The sequence below is a fragment of the Rana temporaria genome, chromosome 9 (assembly GCF_905171775.1).
Source record: "Rana temporaria chromosome 9, aRanTem1.1, whole genome shotgun sequence".
Lineage (NCBI taxonomy): Eukaryota > Metazoa > Chordata > Amphibia > Anura > Ranidae > Rana > Rana temporaria.
Genome location: NC_053497.1, coordinates 38,437,966 through 38,462,072, shown reverse-complemented (window position 1 = coordinate 38,462,072; position 24,107 = coordinate 38,437,966). Strand labels below are relative to the sequence as shown.

At 44.9% G+C, this 24,107-nt stretch overlaps 1 protein-coding gene across 2 annotated transcripts in view; it reads left to right on the top strand.

The window, feature by feature from the left end:
• The window catches only part of LOC120913341 (cytochrome P450 2C8-like), a 52,406-nt gene extending 32,210 nt beyond the window's left edge, over positions 1 to 20,196 (top strand). For both annotated transcript variants that reach the window (XM_040323211.1, XM_040323212.1), the window contains exons 6-10: positions 6,768 to 6,944; positions 8,007 to 8,148; positions 13,363 to 13,550; positions 19,113 to 19,254; positions 19,357 to 20,196. In XM_040323211.1, coding sequence (XP_040179145.1) covers positions 6,768 to 6,944; positions 8,007 to 8,148; positions 13,363 to 13,550; positions 19,113 to 19,254; positions 19,357 to 19,538 — 831 coding nt within the window. In that variant the 3' untranslated portion in view covers positions 19,539 to 20,196. The remainder of the gene's footprint in view (positions 1 to 6,767; positions 6,945 to 8,006; positions 8,149 to 13,362; positions 13,551 to 19,112; positions 19,255 to 19,356) is intronic.
• Positions 20,197 to 24,107: the final 3,911 nt, after the last annotated feature.

The following is a 24,107-nucleotide window of genomic DNA, read 5'->3' as shown; positions in this document are numbered from 1 at the left end:
CCACCTTTTACCTGCTACCCACTTTACCCCCTTTACCAAAATTAACGACTGACACCGGTGTGGAGTAAAGTTGGCCTTACGGCCGATTTTATTTAACAAAACTAAGATTAACATAAATAACCATTTTCTATAAACAACGTATTTCACAACTTTAAACCATCTGGTGGTCTAAAGACCACAACTTCAACTGGCCACTGGGACAATAACTGTTTTTTAACTTCGGCCTCAGTCGCAAACCCCAGACTCGGAGGCAGTACACCTGTCCACAGTGACCTACACATGAACTCCTTCCTGGTCAACCTTGTTGACCGAAAGGTACCCGTATCCCCATATACCTATGGGTACAACCGTTTGCAAGCAAACTTCCTGCCTTTACCCTCTCCAGAAACCCCAAACACCGCCTTCCCCTTACTACTCGCCTACCACATGGGAGGGTGGGTGGGACGTTTTCCTGCTGGGGTAAGATGGAAGAGTGACGCTACGTCACTTCCTCCCTACAGTCCAGAGCCAGCCAGCCCCTCCTTCCTCCCCCAGCCTGCTACACTCTCTTAAAGCAGCGCTGCACTGATTCCCCACATGGACCCTCCTTTCTTAAAACGGCCACAGACACTGTCTTTCTTGCGGTCCCCCCCTGTCATGCCGTCCCTCCTCCTACCGCTGCACTCCCGGCTCTGGGACTCTCTTGACATGTTAAGGGCCGACTTAGAATTCTGACCACCCACCTTTTACCTGCTACCCACTTTACCCCCTTTACCAAAATTAACGACTGACACCGGTGTGGAGTAAAGTTGGCCTTACGGCCGATTTTATTTAACAAAACTAAGATTAACATAAATAACCATTTTCTATAAACAACGTATTTCACAACTTTAAACCATCTGGTGGTCTAAAGACCACAACTTCAACTGGCCACTGGGACAATAACTGTTTTTTAACTTCGGCCTCAGTCGCAAACCCCAGACTCGGAGGCAGTACACCTGTCCACAGTGACCTACACATGAACTCCTTCCTGGTCAACCTTGTTGACCGAAAGGTACCCGTATCCCCATATACCTATGGGTACAACCGTTTGCAAGCAAACTTCCTGCCTTTACCCTCTCCAGAAACCCCAAACACCGCCACCGCATGCAAGGGCAAAACCTTACCCATGCGTGCACCTCCACACCGAAAGGGCCCTACGTACTCCTTCCTCCAGACCCAAGGCCCACAAATCAATGCCTATCGGATTGAGGTGGACCCCATCACTCCTCAGAAAACGCCAAGTCTCCTCCTCCAACTCCCTGTGTCTCACAACCAACCCCCCATTCCTGACCACGAACCGCCCCACCTCCTTGTTCACTTTCACATGGGCCTTGTTTACTTTGTCTACTGACCAGGCCCACCGCCAATTTGTCCTACCCACCATCTCCGACCAAATTATCACCATGCCGGGAAACAAAGCGCGCAATCTCAAGAAATCACACTTTATGTCCCTAATCAGTTGGTGCATGGACCTGGCCCCCATATCATTACCCCCAACATGTAGCAGCAGAATGTCAGGGGCCCTGTCCAAACGGGTGAATTTCAGCACCTCCGGCAAAACCCTGCCCCACATCATTCCCGGAAACCCAATCCACCGAACCTTCGCGTCCTGAGTGGGAATCCCCAGCTGTCTACCCGTAGGCCTCACCTCGGCCCGCCTGGCCCCCCAAGACACATAAGAATGCCCAAAGATCCAGACCAGACAGGGCTCACCATCTGAAAAACAAGAACACAAACAACCCCCATAAAATTTGCTCACCTATACCCCAATGCCCAACCTCCACCAACGTCCCTATTTCCACCCCCTTACTCATGCAACAACTGCGGGCGAACATAAATCCTAAACCTGTCCGAATCCCACCGCCCAATCCGTTTCACCGCGGCCGCATCCAATCCCGCCCTCGCTGCTTCCGTGGCGGCCCCTATGCGAAATGAATGCGTAGCATAATCCCTGGGATTATACCCCGCCGCCACCACGCACTACCAAAAAGGAACCCCCTAGTCCAGGACGCACGGAACAAAAGTGTTCCACCGCCCGTACAGGACAAATTGTCACGTCCGGAACGCGAAACAGCGATAGGCGCATGCCCTTACCTTCCTGATCCGTTTTCGACCTGCGTACCCAAACCCTCACCTCGTCTCCACACAACTCCACATCTCCTTCCAAGAGGCCCCCATGGGCCGTCCTGGACGCACTGACCAACTCCCCGATACGCAAAGCCCCGAAAAAGGCAAGCGCAAACGCTGCCTGGAAAAGTGCAATCTCGTAAGCCGAGTTGCACACTGACTGTAAGTGGTGAAACAAACTTTGCAACATCAAAAATGAAACTGGGCGACGGCCGTCCGGCGTCCGACGCCCTTTCCTGTACCCCTTAACTGCCTGCTTCACCCAAAAATCCTTGGTGAAATCCCTGGCGCCATGCCATTTGAAAAGAAAAGCTAAACCGGCCAAGAGCCGATCAATTGCTGACGCCGATACCCCCTCCTCCATCTTCAGATTAAGAAAGTGTAGCAACGCCAGGCCAGCTTCCTGACCCGCCGGTGGAATTCCCAAACCATCCATGAAAGCCTGCCATTCCCGCCATACCTTAGAGTAGGCATTCCATGTAGCAACACTCACCGACCGCCGAATCTACTTTGCCGCTTGCTCAAAGCAATGTCCCACATCCATACGGGACAGGGGACTCCGTGCTGCTCCGCTGCTGGTGCCAACTCACGGAATTTGTCCCACTGGAATCGAGACAAAGCGTCAGCTAAAGTGTTCTCCACCCCAGGCAGGTGCACAGCATACACAAACACGTTCAAGGACATGCAACGTAAAACCAAATGCCGAAGCAACCGCACCACCGGCTGCGAAGCAGCCGACACTCGGTTCACCACTTGAACGACGCCCAAATTGTCGCAGTTAAAGCGAACTTTCAAGTTCCGAAAAGACTCGCCCCACAACTCCAACGCCACCACAATCGGGAATAGCTCAAGGAGTGCAAGGTTCTTCAAGAAACCCGCCTCCTCCCATGACTTCGGCCATTCGCCCACACTCCACTTAGCCTGACAAAAGGCCCCGTAGCCAGTGGAGCCGGCGGCGTCCGTAAACAATTCCAGGTCAAAATTGCTAACGGGCCCAGACACCCACAATGCCCGTCCATTAAAGGACCCTAAGAATTCGTGCCACATCTCCAAATCCTCCCTGTGTTCCCCCATCAAAGTCACAAAATGAGTCGGCGCCCTCACCCCAGCAGTCGCTGCGGACAGCCTGCGGCAAAAGACCCTGCCCATGGGAATTATCCTGCATGCGAAGTTCAACTTCCCCAGCAGGGACTGCAATTTTCGCAGCTGAATCTTACGCATCCCAATAGTTCCCTGCAATTCCTCCCTAAGCGCCTCCAACTTATCGACGGGTAACCTGCACTCCATCCTCACTGAGTCCAGCACAATGCCCAAAAAGACGATGGACGACGTGGGGCCTTCCGTTTTTTCGGGTGCCAAAGGGACCCCGAAACGCTCCGCCACGTACTGCAACGTCCCCAAAAGGACCGAACAAACGTTCGACTTCGGGGGGCCCACACACAAGAAGTCATCTAGGTAGTGGACCACCGAGCTGAGCCCTGACGAATCCCGCACCACCCACTCCAAAAAGGAGCTGAAGGTTTCGAATAATGCACAAGAGATGGAACAACCCATGGGTAAACAGCGATCCACATAGTATGCTCCATCCCAAGCGCAACCCAAAAAACGAAAACTCTCCGGGTGAACCGGAAGCAACCGAAACGCCGATTCCACGTCAGCCTTCGCCATGAGAGCACCCTGTCCACATTTCCGTACCCACGACACAGCCGCGTCAAAAGAAGTGTATGACACGGAACATGCCTCCGGCGCAATCGCTTCATTCACCGAACCACCCTTCGGGAAGGAAAGGTGATGGATCAAGCGGAACTTAAGCGGCTCCTTCTTCGGGACTACCCCCAAAGGAGAAACCACCAAGTCCTTAAGCGGAATCACCGGAAAAGGCCCGGCCATCCGCCCCAATTGCACCTCCTTTGCCAGCTTTTCAGCCACCACCGAGGGGTGCAAGAAGGCGGACCTCAAATTCTTTGCCTCAGGGGGGACCACCGAAAGGGAACACGGAATTCTGAAGCCGTCAGTAAAACCGTCCTCCAACAACCTGGCGGCTCGTCTGTCAGGGTACCTATTGAGAAAGGGGCGCATCCTTTCCACCCGGACCGGAGTCAACCCCCTTTCCCGTAGAATCACCGGGACGCCCCTTTCCGCGCTTAAAACACTTGGAAAGGGAATGGGAGCCCCCGCACCCTGAACAAGTGTGCTTGAAACGGCAGTTCGCGCCGTACTTGCACGTATTGTAATTAAATTGCCAGCAATAGCCCCATCGTTTTTCGGTCGGCTGTCCCGAGGCCGAGGCACCTCCGACCCCCCCCTGAAAAAACTGACCCGGCACCCTCGCCGCCGTCATTATCTTCATCCACAGCGCTATGTCTTTGTGGTCCCAGCGCAGAGACGGTCTCACGGCCATCCTCTGCCTGAACTGCTCATCGTAACGGAGCCACGCCGTGCCCCCATACGTCCGCTGAGCCTCGCAAATCGACTCCTGATAGATAAACAAGCCCGAACAATGCTCAGGGTGTTTTTCCCCAATCACGCACGCCATAATCGAAAAGGCCTGCAGCCAATTGTTAAACGTGCGAGGAATCAAGCGATAACGCCGCTTTTCCTCATCCTCCTTCTTACTCTCCTCCGGCTTCAATCTGTCCAGATTGAATTTCTCCAGGGGCAGCAACGTGAAGATCTCCACGTACTCCCCCTTCCAGATCTTCTCCTTCACCTCTGCCTTGAGATGCATTCCCAGAGGGGCTTCAAAGCAAAAATACATTTCGCTTTTCGCCGCATCCGCCAACCTAACCGCATCCTTCTTTTTGTCCCCCGCCTCGGCTACCCCTTCGCCCGTAGAACCACCCGCCGGCGTCTCTCCCACCGAGGGCACCGTGCTTGGGGACGCTGCAGGAGCCACCGGAGCAGCAGCCGCCGTGGGCACCACCGGTGCAGCCACCGCAGGCACCATAGGTGCCGCCGCCGGCTCCACCCTCGACCCCCAAGCCACCGCCGGTGACCGAACCCCCCCGCTGTCGGGCCCAAAACGCTGCACCAAATTTAGCAGGCCCAACCACAAGTCCTGACTCTGATCCTCCGCCCCTTGCCCCGCCAAGGCCCCCTTACCTGCCGTATGTGTCTGCACTGAGTTAGCACCCACCCCCTGCCGGCCTTGACCTAACAAATCGTGTAAGAGTGCACAAATAGTAGTAGATGTAGTCGACTTACCGGGCTGCCGAGGACCGGGTCCCCGAGCCGCTGCACCGCCATCCACCGCTGACCGATGTCCCGAGTCCTCTCCGCTTTCCGACCCGGACAGCTCCCCCTCCGACCTGACCGCGCTCCGTGCTGGCGAGGCGTCCTCTGATCTCGTTCCCGTCTCCCATGACCTGGATGCGGAGGGCCCCGGCTGCTGCTCGCTCCGTCCCCCACGACCCAAACTGGACCCGCTAGCAACTGCCACCGACGGACTCCTGGCCCTTCCCCGGGGTCCAGACTCGCTCACTCCACCGCCGACATCCCCAACCGACCTTCCTGCTGTGCCGCTTCCGGATGAGTTGGGACCCCTGGCCGCCACCGCTGATTGGCCTCCGGCCCGTTGACAAGGTCTTCCCCGCCGGGCCGCGGAACTGCCCTGGACCCCTCTGGCAGCCCCGACCGCGTCATCCTGGCACCTCCTCCGCGCAGGTGGGGAGGATCCCGCAGACCTGCTCGCTGTCCCCGCCGTCGCACTTCGTCCACGCCGCGGATTCCTCCCGGCCCCCCCCACAGACTCAGGTGGAGAGCGCTGTGAAGATGAGGTCTGAGGGCCCCCATCGGGTCTCCGATCATGCCTCCCAGCCCCCGGGGAGTTGTCCGGGCTGTACCGCTCCGGAGGCCTAGACCTCCGAGCGCGTGCTGCTGCTGCCGCCCCCCCCCCCCGCCGGGCGCCGCCGCCGCCGAGCCATCCAGTGCTGCTGCCATCTGTGCTCTAACCCACTTTGTACCCGGGACGGACACCGCCGCCCGCAATTGCGCCAAAAAATCTGCCCCGGCCGCCATGATGCAGAGCCGAGCAGACACACACGTTTTCCTGCTGGGGTAAGATGGAGGAGTGACGCTACGTCACTTCCTCCCTACAGTCCAGAGCCAGCCAGCCCCTCCTTCCTCCCCCAGCCTGCTACACTCTCTTAAAGCAGCGCTGCACTGATTCCCCACACGGACCCTCCTTTCTTAAAACGGCCACAGACCCTGTCTTTCTTGCGGTCCCCCCCTGTCATGCCGTCCCTCCTCCTACCGCTGCACTCCCGGCTCTGGGACTCTCTAATTATTTGTATATTGTGACTATCATGATTTATACCTAATAAACTTTTCTATTTTTATATACTTTATATACTATATTACTTTATATACCCATCCCAGGGGCTATCTTCTCTTACAAATTTCCAAATTTTGCCGGGATGTGATTGTGCATCTTTGGAATTGCGTAATAACTGATCTAGCTTCATTCTTTTTTTCTTTAATCTTTCTAGAAAAGTAACCAGATCGCTTCATTGTCGGGAGATGTAGTAGATATTAGTATTAGAAGTTACTGTTTCTTAAATGCAAATATTGCAGTTGCTGAGGTTATCTGATATACTTTTTATTTTCTTTTTCAAAAATAGCTGCTGAATTCTTTTCCAAAAATTATGCATCAGTTGCCAGGGCCACATCATCAAGTAATTCAGAATTTCTTCACTCTGAATGAATTTGTGATGGATAAAGTTAAAGAGCATCAGAAGACACTGGATCAAAACTGTCCCAGGGATTACATAGATTGCTTCCTCATAAAAATGGAGCAGGCAAGTAAGAGTTCAGTCACAATACTTTGCGTTTGTAAAAGACCTGTCCATCTCTAGAGTACATGTAGGATATATATATAATTGTATATATATATATATATATATATATATATATATATATATATATATATATATATATACACACACACACATACATACATACATACATACATATACACACATATGCACAGTATCTCACAAAAGTGAGTACAAGCCCCATGTTTGTAAATATTTCATTATATCTTTCATGGGACAACTGAAGAAATTACACTTTTCTACAATGTAAAGTAGTGAGTGTACAGCTTGTATAACAATGTAAATTTGCTGTCCCTCAAAATAACTCACACAGCCATTGATGTCTAAACCGCTGGCAACAAAAGTGAGTACACCCTAAGTGAAAATGTCCAAATTGGGCCCAAAGTGTCAATATTTTGTGTGGCCACCATAATTTCCCAGCACTGCCTTAACCCTCTTGGGCATGGAGTTCACCAGAGCTTCCCAGGTTGATACTGAAGTCCTCTACCACTCCTCCATGACAACATCATGAAGCTGGTGGATGTTAGAGACCTTGCACTCCTCCACCTTCTATTTGAGAATGCCCCACATAAAACAAAATATTGACACATTGGGCCCTATTTGTACATTTCCACTTAGGGGTCTACTCACTTTTGTTGCCAGCGACTTTAACAATAATTGCTATGTGTTGAGATATTTTGAGGGGACAGCAAATTGACACTGTTATACAAGCTGTACACTCACTGCTTTACATTGTAGCAAAGTGTTGTCACATGAAAAGATAGAATAAAATATTTAAAAAAATGTGAGGGGTGTACTCACTTGTGTGAGATACTGTATATATATATATATACAGTATCTCACAAAAGTGTGTACACCCCTCACATTTTTGAAAACATTTTATTATATCTCAAAATGGGTCTTTAACTAGGACCCAGTGCTTCTCAAACTGTCGCACCAACCTAAGGCAGAAAAGTAGTTTTGTTGCTATTGTAGAGAAAGTTAGGAGTATATCTAGTTTTTAAATCATTTATTTTGTGCTCTTAGGAGAAGGATAACCCTACCACTGAGTTTGTCTTTCAAAACCTATCTGTCACCGTGATAAATATTTTCTTAGCTGGGACAGAAACAACAAGTACGACAATAAGACTCGGCTTACGGATTTTGCTAAAGTACCCAGACGTTTTAGGTAAGTGCGACCAAAGACTTTTTTTCTCTTGAAAAATCCTGTTCATACTTTAATGGAAATTATGGTACTTTAATTTTTTGGTACTTTTGACAAATGGGTGACAACATAATGGGTTTATGTTAGTACAGACATAAGTATAAACCCCAAAAAAATAATCAAGTTTCAGTCAGTTAACTGGGATTCAACACTTACAGTGCATCTGGAAAGTATTCACAGTGCTTCACTTTTACCACATTTTGTTATGTTACAGCCTTATTCCAAAAGGGATTAAATTCATTATTTTCTCAAAAATTCTCCAAACAATACCCCATACAACATGAAACAAGTTTGTTTGAAATCTTTGCAAATGTATTAAAAAAAAAAATCACATGTACATCATTATTTACAGCCTTTGCAATGAAACTTCATCCTGTTTCTACTGATCATCCTTGAGATGTTTCTCCAACTTGATTGGCGTCAACCTGTGGTAAATTCAGTTGATTGGACATGATTTGGAAAGGCACACCTGGTCCCACAGTTAACAGTGCATGCCGACCGACCGTTTGTTTTCCCCATAGGATTTTTTCAATCGGAAATTCCAAGGAATTCCGCCGGAGTATAGATAGAGACATGTTCTCTTTTACTCTGATGGAATTCTGTCGGAATTCCGGCGTGATTTTGGACGGTCAAAAGTCCGACTGTGTGTATGGGGCTTAACACAGCTCATCAAATTCATTCTTACACACAACTACTTCACTTTCAATAATGACATCTATCAGCAGTGTATGGGTACTTCTATGGAAAGTAAAATGGCTCCCCAATATGAAAACTTATTTATGGCTGACGTGGAGGACAAATTCCTGAACAGCATACAACAAAAGCCATACAGATGTTATCGCTATATTAAAGCGGGAGTTCAACCAATTCCTTTTTTTTTTTTTTTTTTTAGCTTCCTGCTCGTTCGGTCTAGGGGAATCGGCTATTTGTATTAAAATATGATCCGTACTTACCCGTTTTCGAGATGCATCTTCTTCCGTCGCTTCCGGGTATGGGTCTTCGGGAGCGGGCGTTCCTTCTTGATTGACAGTCTTCCGAGAGGCTTCCGACGGTCGCATCCATCGCGTCACTCGTAGCCGAAAGAAGCCGAACGTCGGTGCGGCTCTATACTGCGCCTGCGCACCGACGTTCGGCTTCTTTCGGAAAATCGTGATGCGATGGATGCGACCGTCGGAAGCCTCTCGGAAGACTGTCAATCAAGAAGGAACGCCCATTCCCGCAGCCCATACCTGGAAGTGGCGGAAGAAGATGCATCTCGAAAACGGGTAAGTACGGATCATATTTTAATACAAATAGCCGATTCCCCTAGACAAAACGAGCAAAAAGCGAAGGGGAAAATGTGTAAGGTATGGGTGAACCTCCGCTTTTATGATATCTTCATGATATGGACTGAAGGTGAAGAAAATCTAAAACAATTCTTCTCATTGATCAACACTTTTCACCCATCTATTAAACTAAACATGGATTATAAAAACACACATGTCAATTTCCTAGACCCTACAGTATACATCACAAGAGGTTTTCCCATCAGAAAAAAAAACTGATGGTTTTCCTAACTTAAAGGGGTTGTAAAGGTTCGTTTTTTTTTTCTAAATAGGTTCCCTTTAGCTAGTGTATTGTTGGTTCGCTTACCTTTTCCTTCGATTTCCCTTCTAAATGTTTTTTTTTCTTTGTCTTAATTTCTCACTTCCTGTTTCTTCTCAGTAAGCTTGCCCCCATCATCCGAGCCATTCTGGCTGGGGGTTAGTCAGCCAGAACAGCTTACTGAGTAGGAACAGGAAATTAGAAATTCAGACAAAGAAAACAAAGAAAAAAAACATTTAGAAGGGAAATCGAGGGAAAAGGTAAGTGAACCAAAAATGCACTAGCTATTTAAAAAATAAGGAACTTATTTAGAAAATAAAAAACAAACCTTTACAACCCCTTTTAATTCCTTTCAAGCCTGCCTTGCATACACACGGTCACACAATAGTCCGGTGAAATTTTGACTGCTAAGAACGTGGTGACGTAAAAGACTATGACGAGCCGACAAAATTAAGTCCTATGCTTTCGAGCATGCTTCGAATTGTTTCCAAGCATGCGTGTTTTTTTCCCGTCGGAAAAGCATACAGACGAACGGTTTTCCCGCTATGATTTTTTCCTGCTCTCTTTTTTTTCCCGGCAGTTTTCCTGTGGGAAAAAGTCAGATGGAGCATACACACGGTGGGGATTCCCGACGAAAAGCTCTCATCGCAGTTTTTCCAACGCGAAAACCGGTCGTGTGTACGGGGCATAAGGAGTTTCTTCTGAGGGAGAACCCTGTACTCCCTGGACTAGGAGATGTTCCAAGCAATGAGTTGGTTCCAGTGCTGATTTCTGAAGCTTCAGGACCAATTGAACTTTTGGAGGGTCTGAACAGTTCAGTGGACATTGGCTGTTAACCTCCCTGGCGTTATGCCGGGCAACATGAAGGTCTGTTAGTCATTTCAGGTGGTGGCGGCTGGTACTGTATATTTTGGGGGGGCGGCAAACAAGACATCCCAGGTAGGTCGGTCCGCACTACTTACACCACCACCAGCCTCGCACTTACCCCATCTAGGTCCTCCTCGGCGGCTTTACTGGGCTTCATGGTAGCTTCCTCCTTGGAGGCTTCCCTCCGTACGGCAGCCAATACAATTACTTCTACTCCTAGGGTCTCAGAACCAGCATCCCGATGGGACGGGAGAAGAATCAAGAAGACAATAGCGAATATTAATTTGCTATTGTCACACAACTGGATGGGCTCAGGGTACTCCTGAGGAGCATACAGAGGCTCCCAGGGAAAGCAGCACTGGACAAGACTACCACAGATCAGGATCCCGTTAAGTTCCTTACATGTACATCTAGACAAGGCTCTGAGGAAGAGGGTTACCTCGAACCGCATTAGCCAATGTGTCTACATGTATAGTGGATCTTCCCACACGGACATGAGCGGATGATTTTTATATTTTTAACCATGACACAAGTACTGGTTTGTGAGTACATTCACCTTCTTTTTACCTAATAAAATAATGTATCAAGGATAATGCACTAGGCCTACGCGCCTTCTGTTTTCTCTTATGCTTTGAAATCTTTGCCTGTGAAAGACATTTCTGATGCAGTATAACTACTGTGTGTCTTGTTGCTGTGCTCAGTCTTGCCATGGTATATGACCTGTCACATGAAATTGTCTTCCATAATCTTACCTTAGTAGCAGTTCCTCACCGTTTTAAACCTCCCACACAGCTGTTTCTGCTTCAGGCTGTGATTCAGCCTACATATGAAATTGATCATAATTAACACCTGCTTGGTATAATTGGTAATTATACACGTTACTCTAATCCTATAAAATCCCTGACTTTATGCAAGTCTACAAAGTGTGCAAGTGTTATGCCGCGTACACACGGATGTGTTTCCGGTTGTAAAAAATTAAGTTTTTTTTTAATATCATTAAAAACTATCGTGTGTGGGCTCCAGAGCATTTTTCACGATGTAAAAAAATGGCCATTAAAAATTTAGAACATGCTCTAATTTTTCACAACGTTTTTAACGTTGTCGTTTTTAACGTCGTAAAAAATGGTCGTGTGTGGGCTTTAACGATGTGAAAAAAACGCGCATGCTCAGATGCAATTTATGAGACAGGAGCGCTCGTTCTGGTAAAACTAGCATTCGTAATGGAGATAGCACATTCATCACGCTGTAACAGACTGAAAAGCGCGCATTGTCTTTTACTAACACAAAATCAGCAAAAGCAGCCCCAAGGGTGGTGCCATCTTGATGGAACTTCCCCTTTATAGTGTCGTGGTACGTGTTGTAGCTAGAGCATTTTTTTTCACGATCGTGTGTAGGCAAAGCCGTTTTAACTATCGGGTTGAAAAAAACTTCTAGACCATTAAAAATGTCATTTTTTACAACCCGAAAAACGGTCGTGTGTAGGAATTGAAGCTGGTTTGAAGTTTGAAGTTCTGTTCACTAACTTTGTATTTGTTATATTTTAATTGTTTATTTTTTAACAATTTATGTTTTATTTATATCAATTTATGTTTGTGAAAGCATTCTTCACAGAATTTCTTCACTCCGGCCTAAAACTTTGCGCAGTACTGTATATTTTTAAGGGTCTTTTCACACGGACGGATCCGTGATTATCCGTCCCGTGAACCTCCGCTTGCTCAGTGGGGATCGCTCCGCTGATCCCCGCTGAGCTGGCAGATGACAGGGCGGTCCCCGCACACTGTGCAGGGACCGCCATGTCAGATCTTCGCTCTCCCCTATGGGGGGATTGGATGAACATGGACTGTCTGTCCGTGTCCACCCGATCCGATCCGCAGACGGATGGAAAAATAGGATTTTCCTCCGTCTGCAGAATTGGAGGAATGCGGACACTGATGAGATCGGGTGTCAGCGAATGTTCATCCGCTGACACCCGCTATCTCAAAGGGATCAATGTATATCCCTTTTTCATCCGTAAACGGATGGATGGAAAAGCGGACATATATGAGCTGCGGTGGCTCAACGCGATTGGCACTGCGCTGACAAGCCATTCACCTCTGCAGCTAGGGGTTCGAATCCCGGTCTCAGCTACATGTGAATTGAGTTTGGTGGTCTCAGCCCGGCTCCCGGTGGGTGTGCTATGCGAGGTAAGCCTGCGCTTAGTACGCCCACCCCCCTCCCACAAAAACCACCACACTTACACGCACTCGAAATTGGGTTAACATGCACGCACTTTGACCACGTGGTCTCTAAAAAAAGAGAGGCGAAGGACTAACGGGGCTGGTTGAGCGGGCTAGATCCTCTCACTCCTTTATAGGGAGTCCCTCTTCCCCGTTGGGCTTCAAAGCGGAGCAGGTACGGCGGGCTGTGTGGGAGGACCCCCTCACACACCCACCATTGCCACCCGGGGCATGGAGAAAGGTGGCAGATTGCCTCTGGGGGAGGCCTGCCTACTCCCAACTCCTGCAGTCCGGCTCCTCTCTCTCGAGTACACGCACAAAATACACTTAAAAAAAAAAAAATTGAAAAAAGAAAAAGAAAAGCGGACATACGGTCCACATGTGTGAAAGGGGCCTAATGCACCAGGAAACTCTGCAACACTGTATAACAATAGCCTATTGCTGCATGTTTTTGGTGAGGAACAAGTTTTTAAATAAAACTTTCAATAAACAATTAATCCTTTTTACTCAGCTAAAGTGCAGGAAGAAATTGACTATGTGATTGGTCAGAACCGCTGTCCCTCTGTGGAGGATCGAAGCAAGATGCCATATACAGATGCCGTGATCCATGAAATACAAAGAATTACAGATGTCTTGCCCATGAGTGTACCACATGCAACTGCACAGACTATCGTGTTCCGAGGTTACACCATCCCCAAGGTTAAAAAAAAGTTATATCTTTGTATTTCAAGCTGCACTGTGTGTAACCATGTGGGGGTCTGAATTTTATAATAGTCAAAGATCTGGGATCTGCACTGTGGTAGCTTGCAAACATAATAAAAATGAAAATGATATATTGCACTTACATGTAATACGATTATATATGTACATATGTCAAGTCTCCTATAGGTGGCAGCATACCAGGTAGTCAGTGGTGTTACAGCAGACCCTTCTAGGTAGATGTTATGTCAGATACCATGATCCAGGAAGTATACCAGGGAGCACACCAGGAAGAACCTGCAAATGAACCAGCGGTATGTAAAAACCATGATGGGGGAGTTTGCTGGGGTATGAGGACTAAGACCCCTTTCACACTGAGGCACTTTGCAGGCGCTATAGCACTAAAAATAGCGTAGTTTTACTGTCGATGCCCGGGCACTGGGAGTGTGCAAGCACTCTTAATCTGTGAGGTGTATGGGCATGGCAACATTTCAGGGTGGGGGAAACCCTTTCTCAAGACTCTTGGCTTGAGAAAGGGGCTCCCCACCCCAAAACATCTTGCCACACCCACCCACATCACGTATGGCATCATCACACCACCATTGGCTGCCATCTTAGTTTTTAGAAACTGCTGGTTCTTCCTTGTGTGCTCCCTGGTATATTTCATGGATCATGGTATCTGACATCGCATCCACATAGAGGGGTCTGCTGTAACATCACTGACCACCTTGTATTCTGCAATAATACGTCATCTCATGGAGCATTTGTCTCCAAAATGGGGCTGGAGTAGTCAGTGGAAGTAGAAAATGCCCAGCATCAGTAGCAATAAAAAAAATTACATAGTTCCTGTAGTCAGTAGAAGGAGGATCCATCATTAGTATTAGTGGGAGAAATAGTACCCTATTGTTGGTGCCAGTGGAAGGCCCCATCATTAGCATCAGTGGAAGAAATGGTGCCCCGTCGTTGGTATCAGTGGGAGGAATAGCGCCCCATCATTGGTGTGAGTGGAAGGAATAGTGCCCCATTATTGGGGTCAGTGGGAGGAATAGTGCCCCATCATTTGTGTCAGTGGAAGGAATAATGCCCCATCACTGGTATCAGTGGGAGGAATAGTGCCCCATCATTTGTGTCAGTGGAAGGAATAATGCCCCATCACTGGTATCAGTGGGAGGAATAGTGCCCCATCATTGGTATCAGTGAAAGAAATAATGCCCCATCGGTATCAGTAGGAGGAATAGTTCCCCATCATTGGTATCTGTGGGAGAAATAGTGCCAAATTGTTTATATCAGTGGGTGGAATTATGCCCCATAGCTGGTGTCAGTGGGAGGAATAGTGCCTCATCATTGGAGCCAGTGGAAAGAAAAATGATCCATTCTTGGTGTCAGTAAGAGGACTGGTTGCCCACTCTTGGTGCCAGTGGAAGGAATGGAGCCCCCTTGTTGTTGTCAGTGGGAGGAATAGTGTCCTGAGAGCTGATAAAGGCAAGCAAAGGGCAGAGCACTTGAATCACAAGTTCTAGTTGATACTTTTCCAATCTAGCAAATTTGTGTGGCAAAAGTTTAGTTCTTTTTTCTTTAGATATAAAAGGCACACTTGATGGACTTTGAATTCACTTTATGTTTTTTCACTGAATACTTACCACATTAAATGAGTTGATCATTTATCACATATGTTTTTTTCACATATTACTTTGATTACAAGAGCACAGTATGTATGTTGAATGAATAAGTAGTGATATCTGCGCTGTGTAAGTAGTGATATCTGCGTCTCCTGCCATCAGACTGTGAGTATGCCCAGTGCTCCAATCCCAACGCGTATCATCACGTCATGTCACGTCATGTGAATCCACTAGCTACCCCACTCCCTCCCCCCTCCTCCTCTGTGTTACACAGCGCAGATATCACTTATTCATTTCACATTTTTTCTGGTTGGATCAGATCATCAGGTGTCTGCAGCAGTGCCCCTTTATTTTATTTTTAGCTCTTAGACAGTACGGGAGCTCTTCTTCTATACAGTATGTATGTTTTTGTAGGTAGGGGAAAGGAACCTGCTGGTTAGGTACAGTGCTTAGTGCATGGAAAAGTTCCTGCCAATTAGGGACAGCGTAATGGACACAGTATGGTGCTGTAGAACCTTCCTAGGATTCCATTCAGTGGGCTAATGCAGACTGGTTATACAGAATACCACCACCCCTCTAGCCATCCTCCGGTAATCTTAAGCCTCGTACACACGATCAGTCCATCCGATGAGAACGGTCTGATGGACCATTGTCATCGGTTAACCGATGAAGCTGACTGATGGTCCGTCGCGCCTACACACCATCGGTTAAAAAAACGATTGTGTCAGAACGCGGTGACGTTAAACACAACGACGTGCTGAAAAAAAAGGAAGTTCAATGCTTCCAAGCATGCGTCGACTTGATTCTGAGCATGCGTGGATTTTTAATCGATGGTTGTGCCTACTAAGGATCGTTTTTTTCCCATAGGTTAGGAATCCATCGGTTAAATTTAAAGTTTTTTTTTAACCGATGGTTAAATAACCTATGCGGCCCACACACGATCGGTTTTGACCGATGAAAACGGTCCATGAGACTGTTGTCCTCTGGTTAACCTATTGTGTGTATGAGGCCTTAGTGTGATACTGTACTGAACTGCCCTGTTCTACAGTGAGACAATTATGTATTAATTGTGACTGTTTCAACTCCAAACAATTAATAAAAAGTTTACCTCACGAGACCTGTGGGTACCTTGTTCAGACCCCGCCTACAGAGGGGAACTTTCTCTTCACCTTAGAGGAATAGCAGGGGCTACCTGTGGTCTTAGGTGTATTTGCAGCACTCAATGGTTCCCTGCACCCAGGAACAGCAGTGGCGAGGGACCTGGAAGGGGTCTTAAGTACATTATGTTTTGCTTCATCGGGTAAGCACAGTAAAAAGCCTTGTACGATTGGTTAGGGGTTCAATGGAGGCAGAGAAGGGAGGGGGGCTTATTAAAGCCTCGTACACACAATAGGTTAAACCGATGAAAACGGTCTGAAGGACCGTTTTCATCAGTCCAAACCGATCGTGTGTAGGCCCCATAGGTTATTTAACCTTAGGTTAAAAAAATGGCAACTTGCTTTAAAATTTAACCTATGGATGGTAACCGATAGATCAAAACCGATCGTTAGTATGCAAAACCATCGGTTAAAAACCCGCGCATGCTCAGAATCAAGTCGACGCATGCTTGGAAGCATTTTTCAGCACGTTGTTGTGTTTTACGTCACCGCGTTCTGACACGATCGATTATTAAACCTATGGTGTGTACGCACGACGGACCATCAGTCAGCTTCATAGGTTAACCTAGGACAACTGTGCTTCAGACCGTTTTCATCGGATGGACTGATCGTGTGTACGAGGCTTTAGTGTAGAGTAGGATTTAGCAAGCTGTTAACTTTTATGTGGGGTGGAAAGACGCACTGCAAGGCTACAGTGTCTTGAAAAAGTATTCGTACTCCTTAAAATTTCCCACATTTCGTCATTTTAGAACTAAAAACGTAAATTTATTTTATGTGATAGACCAACACAAAGTGCCACATAATTGTGAAGTGAAAGGAAAATTATAAATGTTTTTCAATTTTTTTTACAAATAAATATCTGAAAAGTGTGGCGTGCATTTGTATTCAGCCCCCTTTATTCTGATACCCCATAAATAAAATCTAGTGGAACCAATTGTTTTCAGAAGTCACCTAATTAGTAAATAGAGTCCACCTGTGTGTAATTGTTTCTCAGTATAAATAAACCTCAGAGGTTTGTTAGAGAACCTTAGTGAACAAATAGCATCATGAAAGCCAAGGACCACACCAGACAGGTCAGGGATAAAGTTGTGGAGAAGTTTAAAACAGGGTTAGGTTATAAAAAAAAAAACCCCACGCTTTGAACATCTCACAGAGCACTGTTCAATCCATCATCCGGAAATGGAAAGAGTATGGCACAACTACAAACATACAAAGACATGGCTGTCCATCTAAACTGACAGGCCGGGCAAGGAGAGCATTAATCAGAGATGCAGCCAAGAGGCCCATGATAACTCTGGAGGAGCTGCAGAGATCCAAAGCTCAGGTGGGAGAATCTGTCCACAGGACAACTATTAGTTGTGCATTCCACAATTCTGTCCTTTATGGAAGAGTGGCAAGAAGAAAGCCATTGGTGAAAGAAAGCCATAAGAAGTCCCATTTGCAGTTTGCGAGAAGCCATGTGGGGGACACAGCAAACATGTGGAAGAAGGTGCTCTGGTGAGATGAGACCAAAATTTAACTTTTCGGCCTAAAAGCAAAATGTAATGTGTGGTGAAAAACTAACACTGCACATCACCCTGAACACACCATCCCCACTGTGAAACATGGTGTTGGCTGCATCCTGTTGTGGGGGATGCTTTTCTTCAGCAGGGATAGGGAAGCCGGTCAGAGTTGATCTTAGAAGAAAACCTGTCTACAAAAGACTTTATACTGGGGCAGATGTTCACCTTCCAGCAGGACAATGACCCTAAACACACAGCCATTGCTACAATTAAATAGTTTAGATCAAAGCATATTCATGTGTTAGAATGGCCCAGTCAAAGTCCAGACCTAAATCCAATTGAGAATCTGTGGCAGTACTTGAAATTTGCAGTTCACAGATGCTCTCCATCCAATCTGACAGAGCTTATAGGCAAATAATAATGGGCAACAATGTCACTCTAGATGTGCAAAGCTGGTAGGGAAATGCCCAAAAAAGACTTGAAGCTGTAATTGCAGTGAAAGGGGGTTCTACAAAGTATTGATTCAGGGGGGCTGAATACAAATAGCACTAAACTGTGTATACCCAATAGAGTGTAACCATATAATGTGACACAGAAAGTGTTAGGCAATGATTACCCAACAGAAAAAAATTGAGAATCAATCCACAGAGTGATTCTCACATTTTTCTGTTGGGTAATCATTGCCTAACACTTTTTGTGTCACATTATATGGTTACACCCTATTGGGTATACACAGTTTAATGCTCTTTTGGCTCTTATGTAGCGCTACATAATTATCTTTACTTGTTTGAATTTGTCACATTCCTGTGTAGCTGCTTCACCCCTTTTCCTGGGGGTTTTTGATTAATTTTTTATGTATTTGTTTTTGGGTGGCGCATATATTTTTTCATTTCACTGAATACAAATGCACCCCACATTTTTCACAAATTTGTAAAAAAAAATTAACCATTTATCATTTTCCTTCCAACTTCACAATTATGTGCCACTTTGTGTTGGTCTATCACATAAAATCCCAATAAAATACATTTATGTTTTTGGATGTAACATGACAAAATGTAGAACATTATAAGTGGTGTGAATACTTTTTTAGACACTGAATTTCTTTTTAAAAACTGGTGTTCAGTTAAAAGACATATTTTCTTTTATTTTTATGGGAGGCCATAGTTTTATTTAAGTCATCTGAAAAAAAATAATATATATATATATATATATATTATTATATAAATATTTATTATTATATTAATATTATCTAGAATGTTTTAGTAACCATTTTTCTTCTTGAAGGGCACCACTATTTTTCCACTTCTGACGTCTGTCCTGAAGGATCCAAAATACTTTCAGAACCCTCACAAATTCAACCCAAATAATTTTCTAGATGAGAAGGGTGGATTTCGGAAGAAGGAGGCTTTCATACCATTTTCTACAGGTAAACAGAAGGAGTGGATAAATAGGTGATATGAGATCAGATATGAGAAAAAATCCCTATCAGTCAACATCATGATTGCCTTGGGTTTTCCTCTGCCCACAGGGAAGAGAATGTGCCTTGGAGAAGGAATGGCAAGAATGGAGCTCTTCCTATTTATTACCACTATCCTGCAAAACTTTCACCTACAATCTGATGAGGATCCCTCAGATATTGACATCTCTCCTCTGCCAGACAGTAACAGCACTGTTCATCGGCCTTATGATATATGTTTGGTCCCCAGATAAACTCATCTTCTGTTTGATTGGTGACGTCCAAGACAAATCCATGCAGATCAACCTTCTTACTGCAACCTAAACATTCAGAGGCCGAGCATATTTAGTAAAGTGCACTGGGTGAATATTCTGCTGCCAGTTACATGTGGACAGTGGAAGGAATGAACCTCTGTTTTTTTTTTTTGGTCTAATTTTTAGCAGCCTTGATTTATTAATGTCTTTAGCTTGATAATTAAAGTATATCATATAAAAACAGAGGAGAAAAATAGTGGGACTTTAAATGAGGGATGCCACTGCAGACAGATATTGCATAGAGTATGAATAAAACAATATTAAAACACTCCAAATTTAAAAAGTCCAAAATAATTTTGTAGCAGCGCTTCAATCAAATGACAGTTTGACCAACTTTCACTTGACGCCCTCAGACGAAGTCAGAAAGTGACGAAACGCTCCAGTGTGTGACTCCTGTGAACCAACCAGAAGTGACGTGTGTGCTCCAAGGGCCAGGGAAGAACCAGGAAGCAACAGAATGGCTGGTAACACAGGCGGCTCTACTTCCTAGTCACGTGACCACACTTAAATTTTTATCATATTTTGCTTGTGATTATTTGCTTTTTGGTACGTTTTATTTGTAAGGGGCCTTGTGGGTTATTAAACTTTTAAAGCAGCACTACCCTATGTGGATATTTTATTTCTTCACATATCATTAAGCAACTAATGTTGGTGGAGAGTGCAGTTTAAACAGTGGAAGACCATGGTGATTCAATGCGCATCTGATTTGCAATTGTGGTGAGTGCATCCTCAAAGGGGGTGAAATAACCCCCCCCCCCTCCACGTGGTGAAGAGTTTTTGGTGGAAGCTGCACTATTTAAAGTGGAGTTCCACCCATAAATATAACATTATATCAGTAGTTTTAAAGAAATGTCATTAGTCCTTTAAGATTTTTTTTTTTTTTTTAGATGCCTTCAAAGTGTTGTTGCTAGGCAGAATAGTTAATCTTCCCACTTCCTGCACCTAGGTGCTTAAGCTTCCTAACCTACACCGCACAGACTCCTGGGAATGTAGTGGGTGTAACTTTCCAGGAGTCTGTGCACTCCCCAGTCTCGAAGAATCATGTGACTTGGACAGTACAGGTGCTGAAACCTGATCTGAAACCTATTACACTGCTTGTGCAGCACTGAGCATGTGCGAGATCTGCACGGCTGAAATCCAGGAATTCATACAGTCTGGCTTCATGATGCCCACACTTAAGATGGCCCCAGTCAATTTCTATTTTATAAAGTGTCTAAATGCTGTAACAACCTAACAAACAGACCTTAGTTTACAGACTAACTTTACTAGAATACATTAGGCTTGTGTATTACAGGGGTATTTATATTTAAAAAGTGAAATTGTGGCCGGAACTCCGCTTTAATATCGATTCCATTATCAATCACTGTTGTTTTCCTCTGCACCATTACTGGCCCTTGTATGAACATTACATTGAAGTTGGTCAAACTGTCGTTTGATTGAAGCGCTGCTACAATATTATTTTGGACTGTTTTAATATTGTTTTATTCATGTTTTGATGTTTTTTTTAAGTAGCTGCTGTTTATTTTAAGCCATTACTGCATTTTAATTCTTGCTCATAGATCTAAATTGCTTTTTCCTGAGTGCTGCTATTTTAGGTAGGGCGATTGAGCATCTTAGTGTACATTGCATACAGTATACTTGTAAATTTTATTGCTTAAATACAGGTACATTTGAACATTACATTATATGGGGATACACAATGCATTTGTAGCTAGTAATAAACCATATGCAAAACAGCTGCCATATACAAGAGTACATAACATAAAACTGAATAAAATCTCAAATATAGAGAGATTTGGGACTTTAACCTCCCTGGCGGTATGATTCTGTCTGGAATTACGTACCAAAAGCGGTACAATTATTTTGCAAGGAAATTTGGCGTTTTATACTGTAGGCCTGTAATTTTTAGAAATAACTCACTTAAATCTGACCAAGCAAGAGTCTTGTAGGCATCCCGGGTATGATTTTTTTTTTTAAAACAAAATTATAAATTATAATATAATAAATAATTATAAATAATTATAACAAATAATAATATAATTATAATAAAAATTATTCAATAATGTAATCAACTCAAAATCACTGAAATTTGCAGTTGCAGAATTGTCGCTGTCATTGTTTTTTTTTTTTTTATGACGAATTTCCCCGCAAATCGCTATCGCACATTTCTGCAAGTGATTATAATTTATTATCGCTGTTTTCTAGCTGATCTAAAACCATTTTTGACATAAAGGGACACTTTTGGACAATCTACAGTTTTTAGGCAGAAAGAACATTTTTTATTATATAAAAGTACATGCAGGGCACTGGGCAGACCACTAGGGACAAGGGGGGTGTGTATTTTTTACATACAGTACTGTAATCTATAAGATTACAGTATACTGTATGTAAAGTGTTTGTTTACTTTTTTGAATTTGGCGCCGTTCTCCGTCCCCGTGCGTTGTAACGTTGCAGGGAACGGAGATCGGCGGCACACGGACACTGTGAATCGAGCGAGGAGGACCCGCTCGCTCACACAGCGGGGTGGCATCGCTGGATCCAGGGACAAGGTGAGTAACTTGCCTGTGGATCCAGCGAAAGGTAAGCCGCGCCGCTGCACGTCCACCCCGAGCGTGACTCGGGGATACCGATCTTAGCATTGAGAACCAACCCCGAGTTACGCTCGGGGATACCGCCAGGGAGGTTAAAGGTGCTAACATACACAATTAGATATATCAAAAAAATATATATTTTTATTTTAAGTTAAAATTGACAGAATACCATCCATCCAGGGCCGATCCGCCCTATAGGCTCACTATGCAAGGCGCTTAGGGCCCCGCAAAGCTGCGAAGGGCCCCCCAAATTACTAGAGGCCTTGCCTGGTGAGAAGTCATTTTCGCCCCCTCACCCCGCTTCTCAACTCGCTGGCTGCATGGGAGAAGAGGTAAGAAGTCAGCACCCCCCGCTTCTCAATTTAATGTAAGATGTCATTTCCGACAGCAGAACACCCCCTCTCCCCGCTTCTCAACTTTCTTTAATGTGACATGTCACTGTCATCAGCGCCCCCCCACTTCTCATTTTTAATGTGCCATGTCATTTTGCTTAGGGCCCCAGAGAGGGCAGGATCGGCACTGCATCCATCTAATGCATAAGCATACAATTTCAGAGTGTGCCAGTGGACATAATTATTGACATGTTTCACTACTTTTGGTAGCTTCTTCAGGAGATTTACATTTGTAGAGCACTAGCTACTGAAAGATAAAAGAATATAATGAACAGACATAATACACAAATAATACTCAAAAAACAAAGAATCAAAACACAATATACAAAATTAGTTCAATACCATAATGGCTGAATTCACAAGAACTGATTTAGTAATGAGAGCCAGCAATTACCTGTATGTAGATGAATTTAGTTTGAAAATATAAAATAGACCAAAAGGTCAAGAGGAAGCCCTAGGATAAGGATCAATTATATAACAATTATTAAATCACTCATTAAGCTATCTCTCTCCCAATCCAGGTGGATCCCATATTACTCTTCAGTCTTTTGAGTATGTCTTCTCTGTATGCCTTCCTCTATAGCACACCAATTGATCCTTATCTCCAGGCTTCCTCTTCACTTTTTGGTCTATTTTATATTTTCAAACTAAATTCATCTACATACAGGTAATGGCTGTCTCTCATTACTAAATCAGTTCTTGTGAATCCAGCCATTATGGGATTGAACTCATTTTGTATATTGTGTTTTGATTCTTTGTTTTTTGAATATTATTTGTGTATTATGTCTGTTCATCATATTCTTTTATCTTTCAGTATCCAATTGTGTATGTTTGCACCTTTAAAGTCCAAAATCTCCTCTATATGTTTGCTAACAAAAGGGATGTGGTGCCAATGACTTAGGCCCCATACACACCATAGAATCTATCCGCAGAAACCCATTTGATGGGATTTATCTGCGGATAGATTCTATGGTGTGTATGGGGCCTGACAGATGACAAGTTATTCATTTCTCTCCTTTGAATAAAATCTCAGTACACAAATAATATATATTATACACGGGCCAATAAATTGGGTAGATATTGGGCCGACCTTGTCAGAGCATCCTAAAAAAAACTACCACTTTACCATTTGCCATGAGTTGGGTGCAATAATATAGTTATAAATACAAAAGACAATTTCTCTGGGGCTCCTCCTACCTTTATATCAGCTGGGCACACTTTACAGCCGACTTACAGGTCCCTTGCTCCCAAACAGCCTTTTCTCCCTTTTTTAAAGGGCAGCATTCATTAACCCAAATCTTTTGTATCTATAGCTATATCCTTGCACCTAACTCCTGACGAATGGTAAAGAGCCATGAAACACGTTGAGTTTTTTAGGGTGCTCTGACAATGTCGGCCCAATATCTACCCAATTTATTGGCCTGTGTATAATATATATTATCTATGTACCAAGATTTTATTCAGTTTTATGTTATGTATGTGTATTCTTGTATATGGCTGCTCTTTTGCATATTGTTTATTACTAG